Raw genomic sequence first — 13452 nt, 5'->3', positions numbered from 1 at the left:
CAGAGCCCAGCCCTGGCCATGAGTCAGAAAGTTCTTTTAACACATCTAAGTTTTTCAAAAAGGCACTGAATTTCACTCCAATAGAAAGGAAAGGAGCCACTTCAGTTTTTCATAAAGTTGATTACCCCAGTTTCCCTTGAACAAGTTCAGTTCGGGTCTAGCTTGAAAAGGTATGGCTGGGGAAAGAAGCAAAGAGTGGCTGGCAAACAGGAAAAGGAAATGAATGACACTGAAAGTAGCTACAGAGAACAGAAATGTACAGAGATAGAAAGAATACCAAAACAAAACAAAAATACCATTTCAAGTCACTGATAGCAAGTCGAAGAGTCTCACATATCCCCCCTCCCCGACCACCACCACCACCACCAAATTCCCAGAGAGCATCACAGCCAGATGAGAAAGGGAGCAAACAAACAAGAGAACCACTAACTGGAATTAGTGATCTTCCCAGGGATTTCAGTGAGGAAGCAAACAAGTATCACTGTATCAAAGTCATAATCACTTATTTGTATTAACGATATCAAATAGTCAGAAAGTTCAATTAAACAAATGATGCCCAAGAAGTTGAAATGGTAGTACAGGATACTTTATTTTTGTAATGCCTGAGAATTTATCCCTCTTAAGCATGTATCAAGTTTGAAATTTTTGAAGATGCAAATTTGTGGAGAAAATAATGCCCTATACTGACAAGGGTGCAGAGAAACAAGTACCCTCACTGTCCTGGCAATAGTTAATTTCCAATGACCAACTGCTCAGAAGTAGGAGATTAGGTAAATTATAGTACCTAATATAGTACCTAATGGAACAGCAGTCATTAAAACAATGACATTCCAGACATAAGAAAATGTTCATAGTATAGCAGATTTAAAATAAAAGACTGTTGGGACTTCCCCGGTGGTCCAGTGGTTAATACTCCATGCTTCCACTGCAAGGGGCGTGGTTTTGATCCCTGGTCAGGGAACTAAGATCCCACACGCTGCATGGCCAATAAATAAATTACTTGAGTTTTAAAAATAAAATAAAATACTGAATAACAATATAAACAGTATAGTCCTAAATTTATTTTAAATGCCTGCATCAGAAAAAAAGACTGGAAAGATATGCCAGTGTGTTGAGATGGGTTATGTCTGGGTAACAAAAATAAGATATCACCCTTATTTTCTTTTTTGTGTATTTTTCTATAGTTACTTACATGTCTATAATGAATATATATCTTATGTAATCAGAGGGGAAATATTACACAGAAAAAGCTCAGATGTATTCAACATATTGAATTCACCACAGGGAAGAATGGAACATATTATCTTTTACTATAAACAAAGTCCAACAAAAAAATATTTTCTTGGTGCTTTTAAAGGTTTAACCTTGAGTTCTATGGAAAAGTCACTCATCCAAAACATGGCTTCCCCAAAGGTGTCAAACGAAAGAGGTATTGTTGGGGTAAATTCAAGCGGCATCCCAATTACCTGCTGCAAATTTCCTGAATCACTTTTGTGATAACTGTGAAACTCTAGGTGAGATTCATACTGGAATCCTAAGGCTCCCACCCAAAATCAGTCATCTCAACTCAGCCACAGGCAGTAAACCTTCCTAAGAGACTCAAGAAAGAGAAACGCTGAGGAAAAAAAAGTGTATTCATGATGTCACAGATTTCTAACAACTAAATATTATTAGACTTACAGCCTGCCTTTTAAAATACTATCAGGGGGACTTCCCAGGTGGTCCAGTGGTTAAGACTCCGCAATCCCAACGCAGGGGGCCCAGGTTCAATCCCTGGTCAGGGAAGTAAGATCCCACATGCTGCAACTAAACCCACGTGCTGCAACTAGAGAAGCCCATGAGCCGCAACGAAGGCCCAGTGCAGCCAAAATAAATAAATAAATAAATTTTAAAAAATAAAATACTATCAGGATTAACAAAGCAAAATAAAACTTTCATTAGGTTCGACTCCTAATTAAGCATTTATTGATCCCTCACTATGTGCTAGGTCCTGGGGTTACAAACACAAAGACAAAATTCCTTGTCCTGGAGAAGCTCAATCCCCTGAGGCAAAGACATGCAATTAAGCATGACCTAAAGGGATAAGTGCCATACTAGAGGTTGGTACCAACTGCTGTAGAAGCAAGAAGCAATGCTTATTATTGGGCAGAGCTGGGGAAGGCATCAAAGAGAAGATGACATTTCAGCTTTTTAAGGTGGCATTCCCCAGGCAGAGAAAGGTAGTCATTGCATTCCTGTCATATTATAACAACCAAGCAAAGCGACAAAGGTAGGAGGGTTTTAGGCTTGTCTGGAAAAGGGTGAGTTGTCCAGCATATCTAAAGTGTAGGGAATGTGGAAAGAACATCAGAAACAAAACTCAAGAAAAGTTTCGTGCCACCCGTCCTCCTATACATGAAGATGAAAATGGATTTCAGATCTTTTTAATGCTAATATACCTTTATCACTCCCCACACTTAAAAGTAAGGCCACACAGACTTTAGCAGCATCCTTCCTCCTTGGCCATAGACCACAGTCTGGCCAGGAACACATCCTAACCCCAAACACTATCAGGTTCACAAAGGTGGCACAGCTGGCACTGTCATGAAGCATTCAGTAAGTCATCCTGATAATCTGCATTCAAAACACAACATAACAAAATCTACTCCTTTATAAACTGGACACTTCCCACAAACTATTCTGTTCAACATTTTTACCAGCCACTTGGAAAAGGACAGAAGACAGGTTTATCAACTGTGCAGGTGAAACTTCAAGGAAAAGATGATAATATGTGGGAAGACAAACTCAAGCTACAAAAAAGACTTGACAGGGCTTCCCTGGTGCTGCAGTGGTTGAGAGTCCGCCTGCTGATGCAGGGGACACGGGTTCGTGCCCCGGTCCGGGAAGATCCCACATGCCACGGAGCGGCTGGGCCCATGAGCCATGGCCGCTGAGCCTGTGCGTCCGGAGCCTGTGCTCCACAACGGGAGAGGCCACAACAGTGAGAGGCCCGTGTACCACAAAAAAAAAAAAAAAAAAAAAAAAAAAAAAACTTGACAAGTTGTACTAATGAGCCAAATACTGAGAGCCCAACCCCATTTAAGACCAACAGTGGCAAGCCAAATATGCTCCCCCTCAATGAAATGTAATGAAAATAAATGTAAAATCTTTTTAAAATGAAACTAAAATTTTACATTTATGTTTATTATCAATAGCACACATTCAGGACGGAGATCTAGCTTTACTTCAGTTAATATGCAGTAAAAGCTAGAGTTTAGCTGTTATAAAACCAGTATGAGTAATTAGTGTGAAATGGCAGCTCAAAAACCTCCGAATATCAGGCTTTATACCACATTAACAAAAAACGTCCAACTCAATGCTAAAATACATGTATAAAACCTTCTATATGCCTGGTACTGAGTTATGTCTGTCAAGAACACAAAGATACAGCTGACCCTTGAACAACACAGGTTTGAACTGTGCAGGTCCATTTATACACAATTTTTTTCAATAAATGTATACAGTACCTGTGTTTTCATGTTACAGATCTTTAAATTAACTAAGTGTGGGGAAAAGTTTGCATTTAATTAGAGATCACAATATGTGGAATCAAAAGAACTAGGGTTTGAGTTCTGATTCCATCCAAACTGTTTCAGCTTCCTGCCCTTGGGTGAGTCATTTTATCATCTCCTTTGTTTTTGAGGCAGAAATAGCAGAACACAGATTTTTGACTGTGTGAGGGGTTGGCGCTCCAACCCCTGCATTGTTCAAGGGTCAACTGTAAATATGGCACAATCCCTACTTTTTAAGAGTTTATAGCCTAAATCAGAGTTAACCATGGGTCAAAAAATCAATTGCGCTGCCACCAATATTTTTTGATGAAATAGAAATGAATAGAAACATCAGAGTACACTCTACAAAATACTATACCATGAAACTTTTAACTTTTTCATGTGTGTGTATAGTAGAAACATACACACATAAGAGATAATAATTTTTTTTTTTTTTTTTTTGCGGTACGCGGGCCTCTCACTGCCGTGGCCTCTCCCGTTGCAGAGCACAGGCTCCGGATGCGCAGGCTCAGGGGCCATGGCTCACGGGCCCAGCCGCTCCACGGCATGTGGGATCTTCCTGGACTGGGTCACGAACCCATGTCCCCTGCATCGGCAGGCGGACTCTCAACCACTGCGCCACCAGGGAAGCCCGAGATAATAATTTTAATTGTATTTCTTATTGTAGATCGTAGTCAAAAGTTGGAAGGACATTAATCTAACGGAAGAGGATAGAATAAATATACCACTGTAACATATAAAGTATCATAGAATAAAATCTATCTGGTTGGAGAAAGAAAGGGGTATGGTCAAGGTAGAAAAAGATTTACAAAGATAGTAATACATGATAGAAGCCTTAACAGATAGGAAAGAATCTGAGAGATGAAGATGGGGTGGGGGGAGGCACCCCACATAGAAAGAATATGAACAGAGACATGATGCAGCAAATAACAAGAAGTGTTTAACAGATGGCAAACAGTCCTGGCACACGGCAGCACTGGTATAATTAAGTCCAGACAGAAGGACTTGGGGAAAGTTCAGTTTGGCTAAAGTGTAAAATACAAGCAAGTCAGCAGATGAAGCTGAAAAAGCAAATTTGAGCCATAACATGCAAGTGCTGGGCACACAGTAAACACTTAATGAATGTTAGCTATTCCACTGGTCTTACTTAGCTCTGGAGCCTTAAACCATATTATCTCTAAGATCCCTTACAATACTAAAATTTTATGAATTACTGAAGGGCTATGATGGAAGTTATTTATATGTAAACACAGAACACAAACTTATAAGAAATTACAAGGAGTCTATTCAACAAGGAAGAATGTTCTCATCACAGCTAACAATAAAATGGGCTGTCTCAAAACGTGGTGAGGGCACTGTCACTAGATGTATTTGAAGAAAGGTCAAAGTATGATACTAAGTCTGTAATATAAAGTTCTGCATTTGGGCTTCCCTGGTGGCGCAGTGGTTGAGAGTCCGCCTGCTGATGCAGGGGACACAGGTTCATGCCCCGGTCCGGGAAGATCCCACATGCCGCAGAGCAGCTAGGCCCGTGAGCCATGGCCACTGGGCCTGCGCGTCCGGAGCCTGTGCTCCACAATGGGAGAGGCCACAACAGTGAGAGGCCCGCGTACCGCAAAAAAAAAAAAAAAAAAAAAAGTTCTGCATTTATCATACATTAATTCTTCCATCAATTTTTGTTCTCATTCATCAATCAACAAGAGCTCATGAATGAGTTCTAAAGAGAGAGGGAGAAACAGATGGAAGCAAGAGGTTGAGATTTTATTCCATTGTATATAAGTAGAAAAACAGGAAGTTTCTGAATGACATTTCCCAACATAGTAATTATCCTTACTAGAGTATCCTAATGTGTGATATAGCAAGTCAACTGCAGTTACTTGGGCCGCAGCTAAAATAATTTGGCAACGTACTTATAAAAATAATTTTAAAGTTCCCAGAACCTTTATGTGGAAAAAAATCTTGCTTTTCTATACAAAATCTATCAAGAGAGGGTATACAAGAGTCTTTAGAGCATAACATAATAAACAGGTTTGTTCATTATGGTAAAAGTACAACATTGGAATAAAGCCCTAATATAGCATATCCAATAATGCTTACACATTGGGAATAAATTCAGATCATTCTTATCTTCAAGAATAAAGACACAAGAATTCAAAAAAAAATCATAATACAAACTATTAAAAATTGAAATTCAGCACCAATGTAAAAGTATGGTATGAATATAAAGCACTTCCAACCTCAATGACCATTCTTTTGAGACATCATGCTTCAGAATGTGTCTAAAAATGATAGAAAATGGTGTCATGTTTACAATTAAGCTTTATGTTTCTAAAGCATATTCTCTCATAACACTGCATGATAAAATTAACTATAACATTTGAATAGTCTATAGAATATTGTTGCATATTGACTTCCCTGTTAAAATATTGATCATTTCCTGCTGATTATTTCCTGCTTGCTTTATAGAATGGCAGATCAAAACAAAGCCATCTCGGTTTAAGAAGGCACTCAATAAATGTTTGCTGATATCAACTTCTTTCTTCCCTACTAACAATGTCTTTAAAAGAGGGCAATAGTACCCAACATACTCCTCAAGGCTGTTAAAAACCTGCCTTATGAATTGTCATGCCTTGAATCTGTACTCATCAGCAATGCAAATCATATATTCAGAAGCAGAACGATAAATACTATGTAGTCTTATAAAAATGCTTAATATAGAAATAAAATTCCTTAAATATAACTATCCAATTTAAATTTGAAGTCTGTTAAAAAGGCCTTATTTTTTGAGCCAGAGACATACACTGCCGACAAATTCTTTTCAGAGGCAACATGGTATAATGAAAGCAGCTGTGGATTAGAATAGAATCCCAAAGTCCTAGGTTGAAATCTCAAATCAGCACTTAGTTGGCTTAAGTATCTTAGATCAGTCACTTAATTTCTTTCAGTTAAAGTTTCTTTGTCATCGGTTTAAAAAAAAAAAAAAAGGAGCTTTACGGTGTAAAGCTCAAGCAGAATCATGATGTGGAAGTTCCCTGTAAACACTAAACCCCTGATCATAAAACATCAAGCACATCCTCACTTTTCAGGGCAAAATAAAGTCCTGGGTTTATGACATCTTCTCTACCCCTAGTGAATGCCTTTATCTCTGAGAGATAAAGATACAGGGCCTTTTCCAAGGCTTCAAAGGCTGGGATTTCCTTACAGAGCAAGTAACTAAAGAGCCCACTGCCCTCGCACTATTTCACTGAGTTGTAGCCCATTTACCTACAGATTTAGTGAAATTTTGTGAACACTGGTTCTTTCAGATGTGGTTTCATGGACCTATTCCCTTCCCACCTTCACATGCCTCTGCACCACAGGATCATTAGAAGTTAAATTTCTTTTAAGGATTCAGGGCTTTTTTTAAGTGTTGTTTGGGGTTTTTTTCCTATCTGGGGAAAATCAAGCAGAAGGAAATCAGGTAAAAGTAAGGCAGAAAATATGCATTGTTTTTAAATTAGAAAAAAATAAATATGACATTACAAAACTAAAATAGAAGGTAAGCTGGTTGGTAATGAAGAAATTTTTTCATGGTCTGCTAAGTGGGGATTAGAAAAGAATAAGCAATAAATGCTCTGAATTATTACAAAATTTACCTCAGGACAGCAGAATAAACAAGATGACATTATGAAGCAGCTTTCACTGCTAAGATGCCAAACTAACACACATGTACTCAAATCTCTGCTGCTATTCTACTCAAGGAATTTAATTTACAAACTCTTGTTTCATTTGTTAGTGGTGTTTACTGCTGCTGCTGTTAGAGGATGGGAAAAGTATTTTCTTGGTCTTCAGTTTCTATATTTGGTAGTTTGGGTGCAGTCAATATGGGAAAAGACAGATGTTTCACAAAAATGGTTGGATTTTTCTCACCTAATTCACTCTAGAATAGGAAGCTTCTTGAAAAGGTAAAATAAAGAATGGTAAGATGAAGGACTTTCCAAGCATTTATGGCAACAGAAAGAAAAGCAGAGAATCTCTAAGAAGAAGAGACATAAGGAGTCAGAACACAGGCTATAAGGGTTCAGTAAAGAACAGCTCCTTGTGATACTAGAGAAGGACAGTAAGAGAGCCAAGTATATGGCAAAATATTGCCCATTGCCAAGAAGAAAATTAAGGGAACCTCTGAGATCCAATTTCATCATCTGGGTAACGAAGATAACATTAAGACTGCTCTGGGGATCTACATGGTATAACACAAGTGAGAATCCCCAGCACACTGACTGGTCCATCATTGATCTTCAAAAAAGGGTAGTTTCCTCCCCTTCCTCTAAACTCAATCACAGAATATTACAATGGAAAGGGAAGCTCAGATATTGCCTAGTCCTAAGCAAATAAATCAAATAATTTGAAAGTGTTATAACCTGTACAGAATTTTTATATCATAAATTTTAAAGGCATTAAGATATTACTACATGATCTCAAAAACCTTACCAATGTCAAATACAGATGAACAGTTGCACTGGGAAAAACTCCTTTGCACTGCTGCAACAGGGGACTCCTTCCCTCACCAACATCCAAGCAATTTATACAAATTGGTGGGGAAAAGATATGTTTTCCCTCCTTGCTGTAAGGACTATGGGTTAGCAGGCAGAGATAGAAATCTGTGCTCCATGCTGCTCATAAAAATCAAAGTTGAAATCTGAAACATTTTCTCATAGGAATAATGATAATGTTTAGATTTTCTTTTTTTATTTATTTATTTTTATTTATTTATTTATTTTATCTTTGGCTGTGTTGGGTCTTCGTTGCTGCGTGTGGGCTTTTCTCTAGTTGCAGCGAGTGGGGGCTATTCTTCATCGCAGTGCACAGGCTTCTCATTGCAGTGGCTTCTCTTGTTGTGAAACACAGGCTCTAGGCGTGCAGGCTTCAGTAGTTGTGGTACATGGGCTCAGCAGTTGTGGCTCACGGGCTCTAGAGCGCAGGCTCAGTAGTTGTGGCGCATGGGCTTAGTTGCTCTGTGGCATGTGGGATCTTCCCAGACCAGGGCTCGAACCCGTGTCCCCTGCATTGGCAGGCGGATTCTTAACCACCGCACCACCAGAGAAGTCCAATGTTTAGATTTTCAAGCTAACAATTAAATAATGCAGCTAACATACCATTTTTAACTGACTATTTTTCTCACTGTAAGTACAATATTTAGGCTCTTTATAGACTGAACTGGCTTTTATGAAAAGGCCTAGGAGTGTAACCCTGAAATGCTTATGGAAGAAACATATTCTGAGTGTGAACAATCTACACAAGAACTTTTAGACCATAGCTGAGGAAGGGATAGTAGAAGAAAGCTGTGAGAGAAGATGGTAGAGACTTTCTTTGTTTGGCAGAAAGGGCAAATAAATTACACTAAATCACAGCTGCTCATGTCTTCAGAATAACTGTCTCTCTCATTTAACAAGCATTTAAGTCCTACCCTGTGCCCCATGCTGTACCCCTCCACAGGAAAAAATTTTTGTAAAGCTAAACTCACAGTCCAAGGAATGCAAAATTTTCCTTCCATCTTCCTGAGTAAATCACACACCAAATCCTAGTGCTCTGAGATTCACATATGCCTATCTTGATTACCCTGCATTGCCTCCATTTCAGAACCAACACACCTGAGGAAATGCCTAGTGTTGTTATTAGTCTAAGTACTGTACTAAGGGGAAAAGAAGAAATTAACATTTATTAAGCACTTGGTATGCTCTCATTTGATTTTCACAACCCTGTAGGTAAATATTATCCCCAATTTACACATTAAGAAAATGATGTTAAATAACTTGCCCGCAAGACCAGTAAAGAGAAGCCAGGACTCAGAAATCTGCCAATTCCACTGCTCAGAGGTTCCGACCCAGCAGGAAAGAAATTATCACTTAACTGCCACTGGACAGTTGACCACTTTCACATCAGTTATTTGTTATTCTAGTTAAGCAGGTCTGAGAGCAAGTTACAGAAAAGATAAACCATCAACTCTTCACATCACAAAATGTATTTAGTATTTAGGGAATGCTCTAAGAGAAAGGCTAAAATGTTCCCAGAGGTGAATCCCAGCTCTTCACATCATTTCCCAATCCCATTTCAACAGAGACTCTAGCACTAGGGCTCCTTTTATCACTTCCATCCTAGGCTATATCATTATGCCCTTAGAGCATAGCTAATTAAAAACTTCAGAAAGTTACCTTTCAAAACAAGATTTTCTACCAGCACAGATCTCTCTGCAGGTCCTTAAATTTAAATACATTCAGTTTCCACATAATTTGCCTGATGGTATTCCTAAACGTTTGTTACCACTGACAGTTTAAAAGTTATTTTGTAGTGAACTGTGAACTAAACCTTGATTGAGCTGCAGTAAACATGGGAAACAAAAGTCTATGTTTAGACAGATTTCCCCATCTAAAATTTTCTATTAAAACTTTGGCAGAAAAAAAACCTGTACACTCATTTTTCTATCTGTTTCTAACTGAATGACAGGTGACTTACAATAATGCAGTGTGGCTGAACTCCTCTCTCATGTAATCGCCACAAAACACTAACACTATAAAAGTAAAACTAATATTCAATCCCTTAAATTATTGAATATGCCTTTTAAAGAAGTTGAGTATTATAAAAATTATTTAGCTTCTGGAGTTTAACACTTGTAACAGATAAAAAGAGGATTCTAAGAGGAATAATGGTCTCATCTAAAAACAGGTTCGTTTGTTTCTTGACAAAACCGTGACTGTAATATACACTAAACATTGGGACATGTGCAAAAACACTTCCTATTTTAAGTAATAATTATTTATAATATTGAAGGCAAAACAAACTAAAACGGATCAAACATTTCCAGTCAAATGTCTGCAAAATTCTGAACTGGGAAAATGATGTCAACGTATTTTATCCCTTTTTTCTTTCTAAGGCTCCACTCCAAAAATAGAGTCATCGGGCTCATCAACTCAGGTGCAGAAACTCACTAAAATTGAGGTTTGAGAAAGGAGAAAACAGGTTCCCAGAATCTGGCTTCTTGGGTGAAACTGCCCTATGCCCCACACCAAAAACCTCGGGGAGCCGCTGGGGCCCTGCTCACCCCTCCCTCCGGCCGCACCTGACGAGGCCGCGCTGCCAGCGCCCCCTGCCGCCCTCCCCGCGCCCAGGGACCCGCTCCCACCCCCGCGCCTCGCGCCCGCGCCGCCCCCACCCGCGCACACCCCGCGCCGAGGCCGCGCAGCCTGCGGGCAGCGGCGGGAGGCGCGCGGGCGCGAATTGAGGCGGGGCCGGCACGAGGCCGAGAGCAAGGGCGCGTCCCCCGAACGCCCGCCGCGGCCAGGCCGGAGCCTCACCTACCTACGCCGTATTTCTCTTCCTCCGTGGGGGTCCACATGGCCGGGCCGGGCGCGACCCCGCGGGCGCGGCGGCAGCCGGGCGACAGCGCGGCGGGGACGGCCGCGGGCCCGGCTGTGGCGCACCGCTAGGCGAGGCGGGGGCGGTCAGGCGGCGCAGGGCAGTGGGCGGCGCATCCCTCACAGGCCGTCCGGGATGCGACCGCCGCCACGCCCGGACCGCCAGGTTCCGCGGGCGCCCCAGCAAACCCGATCAGCGCGGGCGAGGGTTTGCCACCTGTCAGTCCCTGGCGTTCTCACGCCGCCGCTCGTTCCTCACAGCTCCGCTGCTCGGCTCCCGGCGCCGCCGCGATTCGGCTCGCCTCAGCGGGCTCGCAGGACGCCCGCGCATGCGCCGCTTCCCGGCGCGCGGGGGCTCGCGCTGCCCGGGCTCGCGCCGCCCGAGCCCGCGCGCGAGCCCACGTGTCGCCGCCGCCGCGCGGCAGCGGAGGGAAATCAGCGAGAGGCGATTGAATGGCCCCGCCGAGGTCAGGACTGGCTCTTAGGCCCAAGGCCCCGGGCGGCAGCAAGTGCTGGAGGAGGCGGGGCTGGGCAGGTGGGAGGCCCTCGGACCCCCTGGGCTTCGGCGTCCAGTGCCTCCTGCCAGGCACGACGAGATCCCCGCGAGATCCGCCGGTCGGAGAGGGGAGAGCAGGAAAAGGAGGGAAGGATACCGTTTTAAGACCCATCCAGGTGTCATCCACGGCGCTGTCACGACCCCATCCCTGGAAAGGCCCCAGGAGCCGCCCTGCGCAGCGCCCGGGCGCGTAGGGTGGGGTCGCCGCAGGAGAACCAAGTGGGGCATACTCGTGCCCCTCGCTCTTAGGTCTCTGGGACTCTTCCTAGGCCGAAGCCGCTAGCGCCTCCTTGCTTCTTGTTTCGCTGAGTTGGCCTGCGTAGTAAATGTTTGGGGCCAGAACAATCACTGCAGGCTTCCTAGTAAGGAAGAAGTTGCTCATTGGGTTGGGGGAAGGAGGAGTAGGGAGCGGGAGGGAGACGTACCTGCCCTGGGCACCGCCTCTGCTGCTCCTAGGTCTCTGCCTTACAGGCCATCCTGAGTTTCCGGTTCGGTCCCGAAACTTTTCTCCTTCCTCTCCTTAAGAATCCATTCACTCTTAGGCCTGCAAATATCACCTTGTGACCCTAGGTCAACCGCTCAAAGACCAGGAAAGTCCTGGCAACTGCAGGACTTCTCCTTTCCACCTACATCTGGATTGCATGGTGTTCCTAGCCCTAATCCCAGCATATCCGTACAATTCTGTCACCAGCACTACCAAATCAAAATCCTGGTGTCATCCCTCACTATCAGTCTTGGACACCCCAACTCTATAAAGCCCAGCTCAAGGTCTCACCTCCAGAAAACCTTCCCTGATCCTGCAGCTGGCAGACTGGATCCTTCTTTTGCCTGGGATTCAAGCTGTGTGCCTTTGTGCCTTACTTTTCCTATAAGGCTGTCAGCTCCAAAAGGCAAAATCCAGGCTAAAGTCACCTTTCTGGTCCATCAGGACTCAGCCCAGCACCTGACACACACTGTTGAATAGGAAGCAAGACTGATACAAGAATATCTTGGTAATCAACAGATATTGTTGATTCTTCATTCACAATATTCTTTATGATTGGTAACTCCTCCCAGGCCTAATTGTGTTCACCTGGATTATTGCCACAGACTCCTGACCTATAGACTCCTCCTCCCACCAGTGAAGGCTGCCCAATCCTGACCCTGGAAAATGTTCCGTAAATGACTGAGTTTCTCAATAGCTAGATATATATATTTTTTGATCCAAGGACATAATAAAAGACATATCCTTATTTATGTAGCTGACTATTCCAGGAAGATAGACCCCTGCCCAATGGCCACCATGGAATGTTTACCGCGGAATGAAGCCACATTCCCACAAAGTTTTATCCAAGGAGCTATCCAGCAAGAGATGCCAAGTTATACAGACCTTCTAAACAACATTTTTTTTAAAAGGAAATTGATTTTTTTAACATCTTTATTGGAGTATAACTGCTTTACCATGGTGTGTGAGTTTCTGCTTTATAACAAAGTGAATCAGTTATACATATACATATGTTCCCATACCTCTTCCCTCTTGCGTCTCCCTCCCTTCCACCCCCCATCCCACCCCTCTAGGTGGTCACAAAGCACCGAGCTGATCTCCCTGTGCTATGTGGCTGCTTCCCACTACCTATTTTACGTTTGGTAGTGTATAATGTCCATGCCATTCTCTCACTTTGTCACAGCTTACCCTCCCCATATCCTCAAGTCCATTCGCTGGTAGGTCTGTGTCTTTATTCCCGTTTTGCCCCTAGGTTCTTCATGATTATTTTTTTCCCCTTAGATTCTATATATATATATATATGTGTGTGTGTGTTAGCATAGGGTATTTGTTTTTCTCTTTCTGACTTCACTCTGTATGACAGACTCTAGGTCCATCCACCTCACTACACATAACTCAATTTCGTTTCTTTTTATGGCTGAGTAATATTCCATTGTATATATGTGCCACATCTTCTTTATCCATTCATCT

General features: G+C 42.4%; 1 protein-coding gene across 1 annotated transcript in view; it reads right to left on the bottom strand.

Annotated features, from left to right (window-relative positions):
* Positions 1–11186, bottom strand: part of DOCK3 (dedicator of cytokinesis 3) — a 416069-nt gene extending 404883 nt beyond the window's left edge. Inside the window, exon 1 of the mRNA XM_089919399.1 lies at positions 10887–11186. Within this exon, the coding sequence (XP_089775525.1) occupies positions 10887–10923 (37 nt within the window). The 5' untranslated portion in view covers positions 10924–11186. The remainder of the gene's footprint in view (positions 1–10886) is intronic.
* Between the last annotated feature and the right edge of the window lie 2266 nt (positions 11187–13452).

Source organism: Delphinapterus leucas, chromosome 10 (assembly GCF_059928025.1).
Source record: "Delphinapterus leucas isolate spDelLeu-1000000601 "Yukka" chromosome 10, BTC_Dleu_Yukka2, whole genome shotgun sequence".
In the NCBI taxonomy this organism is placed as follows: Eukaryota; Metazoa; Chordata; class Mammalia; order Artiodactyla; family Monodontidae; genus Delphinapterus; species Delphinapterus leucas.
Note: the sequence above shows the minus strand (reverse complement) of the source record. Positions and strands in the feature narration are given on the sequence as shown.